Genomic DNA, 5070 nt, shown 5'->3' on the forward strand with positions numbered 1-5070 from the left:
ACCCCATTTTGCAATCAAGAATTGATGCCATCCAAGATATCTCACCATTATCTATCCCCACTCCAAACAAGTTACTTTTGTAAAACTAACTTTAAGCCCGGATGACAAGTGAAAACATCTAAGCATTCTAGCTAGATTATGAAAATTCGTCTCGGATCATTCGCCCACAAATAGTGCATCATACGCGTAAAGTAAGTGAGAGATATTGGGACCCGCACCCAGTGTTTTTATACCTTCTATATTCCCCAAAGTTTTTGCCTTTTCCATGGCCACATAAAGAGCTTCGATTGCAATTATAAAAAAACATGGGAGAAAGTGGATCGCCTTGCCGAACGCACATTTGAATGTTGAATTCCAAAGTAGTATGAGCTTAATGATATTTTGTTGATCTTAAAAAAAGTTTTTTTTTTTTGAAGGGCCAACAAAAATTTTATTTATTCAACTAGCAAGAAGCTAGACACCAAATTTACAATGAAATTACACCAAAAACTGCCAAAACAGCCCACACCACCCTACATTACATAACTATGTTAAAGTTCCGCCATTCACTCCACGACCAAAGATGTGATCTCGTCCGACTCTTTATCCAATGATAGGCCATCGACTTTGATTCTTTCACAACCTTAGATATGCTAGGATTTGCCTGACTGAAAATTACCTTGTTTCTCATCCTCCAAACGCTCCAAATCACAACCTGGATAATAGCGCTAATAACCTTCTTTTTCTTTTTACTTCCATACACAGTAACATGGGTGTCTAGTACATCTTTAAGGCTAAAAGCAACCATGGGGGGAATCCTACACCATTGCGCAATCACGAGCCAAATCGATTGAGTAAAATGACATGATACAAAAAGATGATCACTAGTATCTTCATACTCGCCACAAAGCGGGCACCTTGTGTCTCCATTGTCAATGTTTCTTGCTGCCAAAGCAGCTCTTGTAGGTAATCTTTCCGGAATCGCCCTCCAAGAGACCACCCCGACCTTTTTTGGTATATAATTGTTCCACAAGAACAAATAATCCGGGACGGACCTAGTGGAAGTCCCCGTTATACTTTTAATGCTCGCCACCGAGAAGACTTCTGAAGGGTCATGTTTCCAAATCCATACATCCGACCCCTCACTATAATTAAACTCGCTCTATAAGATCTAGCAACTCCGCCTCTTCATTTTCGGCCATAACCAGTCTACTCCAAACCCATGATAAGCTTACCCTATTAGCCCCCCAAGACACCCGATCTGAAACGTTGTATAATTTTTCTTTCTCTAGCGCTTACAAGAGATGAAAAGTAACTTAAAGAGGTTGGTTACCGATCCATGAACCAAGCCAGAAAGCTACCTTCGAACCAATACCCACTAGACACCAGATTGAATCCGGGAGATTGATTCCAACTTGATTTAGGTGTTCACGAATACCAACGATTTGCTTCCAAGGACCGGCCAATGAAACCTTAGCCGGTATCGGCGTCCAAGATCTATTATTATGATGAACCGCCCATATGACTCTTCTCCATAGAGCATCTTTATCCGTCTTGAATCTCCACCACCACTTTGATAACATTGCTTAGTTGGCGTCTCGAAGTGAACCGAAGCCTAATTCGCCATATTCAATTGGCGCGATAACCTTTTCCCACGCCATCCAACTCATATTTGAATTTTCATCCGAGCCACCCCAAAAGAATACCCTCTTAAGTCTTTCCAATATATCTAACACTTTTGTCGGAGCTTTATACAAAGAGAAAAAATATGTCGGTAACGAATTTAAAACCGATTTTAGTAAGGTAATTCTTCCACCATAGGAAAGGTGTTTTGCTTTCCAAAGCGACAACCGATTTTTGAACACGTCAATTACCGTTGTAAGTGTCAACGCTAAAAGTTGAAGGATAAAAATATACAAAAATAAAAGAACAATAAAAAGAGACAAAAAAAATTGTAATATATTACTAGTGGGCAAACACTCACGCTCCGCTACGGATTCATTTCATGCAACATTTATATGGATACATATAAAAAAAGGAGCATGTCACAAGGTATGATTTTAAATTTCTAATCTACAAGCTTTTTTGTTAACTTTTTTCAGTTTGTTTATTATCAAATACATATATTTTAATTGTAGATTTTTTTAATCAAACAGAATTTTTAAAAACAAATGTTCACAATATATTTTATAAACCTACGCATGATACTAAGAAAGTTCAAACCTACAATGTCAGGTCAAATATAATACATATTCGTGCTTATTTTTATATACGTTTTAAGTTGGTCTACGTTTGTACGTAAATTACAATTAGCGAGTTGTGTGAATAATGTTTTCATTCTATTAGCTCTTTTGTTTCTTTCTTATTTTTTTCTGGACTTTATTATTTTTATTTTTCTTTATGTTTACTGTAGTTTTAGGTTTCTTTTTCGTTAAAGTTATATTTAAGATAATGTTTATGTTTTCATCTACAATTAATTTAAAATCTGTTAGTCAATCCCGCTATAAAATTTAAATTTATTTTTATAGTTTTTAGTCGATGTAAAACATGTGTGATGTGTTAATATTCTTTTGTGCATATATCTTACGCTTACCATACCGTACCAAAATAGATTTGATTGAAACCACGCTGCATAGCGTGAATAATCTTACTAGCTTTAGACAAATTCAAAGCCCGATAAAATGGGTCTTATGCTTTTGTAGCCAACGCTTTTATTTCATTGAAGGATACCTTTTTTTTCTATAAAAAGTTATCGTAAGATGTTTGTAACTTTGATTGATAAAACTTTTTTGAAATACCTAATTATTTTTTTAACGGTAAATAAGCTACTCGTAATTAGTTTTTCTATAACTACATAATTTGTTACAACTACGTTTATAATGTACATATACAACTCTAAAAAATATGATGAAACACTTTCAAAACAAAAAAAAAAAAAAAAAAAAAAAGAATACGATTTGTATATAGGTTTTTTATGTACATATAAAATATTTATCTGAGATAACTTTTTATCTTATTATTATATTTTCACCTTTTAAGGTTAAAACACCAAAAAAAGTCCATAGGCAATTTTACCCCCACTTTTAAACTGTATGAAGGAAAGTCAAAATATAGAAAAGGACAGACATCGATAGAAAATAGACTCACAGTCTACACCCTTTCCAGCCATATGGATTCGTTTCAGACGCTTATGTGGCCCGTAAGAAAGATAAAAGAGGGAACAGAGAATGTGGATTCGTTTCAGACGCTTATATGGATTCGGGTCGGAGTAGAGAATGTGGATACAACCTTGGTGGCCATGCATACGGACACGGTGAAGATTCTCGAAGCGAAGGTAACGGTTTCTCTGGCTAAATATGACAAGAACCACAAAAAGTTTATTTATACATCTAAAATCGTTGGCGATAAAACAGGGAGGCCGAAGGAATCAATAGAAACGATTCCACAAAACAACAACGGTGCCTATTCCGGGGGGGGGGGGGGGGGGGCGGTCAGGGAAGGAATATCTTATGCAAGCCTGTTTCATAAGGATTATCAAGGTAATAACCTGGGTTCAAAGATGATCTCGATAAACAAGAAAGGTTCTAAGTATCCACTACATTGTATGGGTCGTTCAATCCATAGAGTCGTTAATGATCTCAGCACTCTCAACAATTTGAACCGTATCCTCAATAACGGTGGCCTGGAAAATTTTGGTTTATCATATGTCGGAGGTCTTAGCATTTTACACACACTTGGTGACCCTGGGATGGTCAAGGATATCATGACGAATCATGCGGACAGTTTGTCAAAAGTATTCAGCCGGTTCCACATATGGAAAGGCGAAGACCTGCCGATGGAACGAGTCGTGTCTCTCCGGATATCCGGTGTTCCGGTCCACCTCAGAGATAATTTGGTACATGACAAGATCGGGGGCCTATTTGGAAAGGTTGTTCAGGAATCTTCCTTTTCAGGGTTAAATCAGACAACTCGGAGTGCTTGGTATTGGTTCTGGTTCCCCTTGGAAAACGAATCGAGGAGACAGTGGTTCTGAATTGGGAGGAAAGAAGGTTTGTCATCTGGGTCACCGAGGATGTTGTTGCTTGGAAACCAGACCTGGACGGAGAAAAGCCATCGGAAGATGTTGATGATAATTCGACGGAAGTATCTGATGGTTGTTCGAATGACGGCAGAGATGAAGATGTTAATATCATGGTTGACGATATTGAGGATGGAGAAATTCGACCGCCAGAAATAATTCAGCCTGTGCGGGAAAAGGAGTATCGATCGTCAACGGAACCGCAGCCGGATCTGGTAACTATATCGCCGCCGGAAAACGAACGGTCGGACAATGAGAGGTCGCTGCATGAGGTGCATGGGGAAAATTCTACTCCTAGGGAATTCAACCATAAAGTGGGGACAGAAGGAATGGCGGCTGGGAATTCTGATTGTGGATCCCAACAAAAGGATGAGAGAGTCAATTATTTTGTGGACCCAGCCATTCAGGAAGGCCCAACTCCCCTGGCTGGGCTTGGGAAGAGAACCAGGGCCAACCGAAGCCCACCATCTTCTGGGTCTATGCAAGGCCCACCCACTAGATGTTTTAACGAAAACCCAAATTCTGGAGATTATTCCTTTGATCTTAACAGACCAACATTGAACCTAAGATCGATTAGTGTAGGAACATCTGGAGGCGAGCTTCATTCTCAGTCAACGACCCTGTAGGATGACGGTGGAAGTCAACAGCTGCCGTCGAGGTCCTGCTACTGACGCTCCGAATGTCAGGGACAAAATTCTCGCTACGGCAGAGGTAGGATCCAAGGTGGGAATTGATTTACAAGGGTTCGAAGAAGCAACCAGGATTCTTATTCAAGGTGAAGGTGTGTCTACTGGTCTCCAATGAATTTTCTCTCCGTAAATTTAAGGGGGGTACGGGATTCCTGTAAGGTTGATTGGGTTACGGGTATTAAAACTACTTATAGGGTCCACTTTCTAGCAATTCAAGAAACTAAATTGGGGGCAACAGTAAACTTTGTGTTTAACGGCTTTTGGGGTCGATCGACATATAATTTGGAAGTGCTGGATGCGGAGGGTAAGTCGGGGGGTCTGGCC

At 39.1% G+C, this 5070-nt stretch overlaps 1 protein-coding gene across 1 annotated transcript; it reads right to left on the minus strand.

Moving 5' to 3' along the window:
- Positions 1-438: 438 nt before the first annotated feature.
- Positions 439-1562, minus strand: LOC118490545. Its single transcript, XM_035988240.1, has 3 exons — positions 1341-1562; positions 659-985; positions 439-453 (listed from the first exon to the last, which is right to left on the minus strand). Exons 1-3 carry the CDS (start codon positions 1560-1562, stop codon positions 439-441), a joined length of 564 nt encoding a protein of 187 aa, XP_035844133.1.
- Positions 1563-5070: the final 3508 nt, after the last annotated feature.

The sequence above is a fragment of the Helianthus annuus genome, chromosome 3, assembly GCF_002127325.2.
Source record: "Helianthus annuus cultivar XRQ/B chromosome 3, HanXRQr2.0-SUNRISE, whole genome shotgun sequence".
NCBI lineage: Eukaryota > Viridiplantae > Streptophyta > Magnoliopsida > Asterales > Asteraceae > Helianthus > Helianthus annuus.

Bases quoted from the DNA above. Each gene is read 5' to 3' on its own strand.
- LOC118490545 (XM_035988240.1), bottom strand. From the start codon at position 1,562: ATGTTATCAAAGTGGTGGTGGAGATTCAAGACGGATAAAGATGCTCTA. The intron at 986-1,340 runs GTAGCTTTCTGG...ATACCAAAAAAG, and splicing joins TAGTGGGTATTGGTTCGAAG to GTCGGGGTGGTCTCTTGGAG.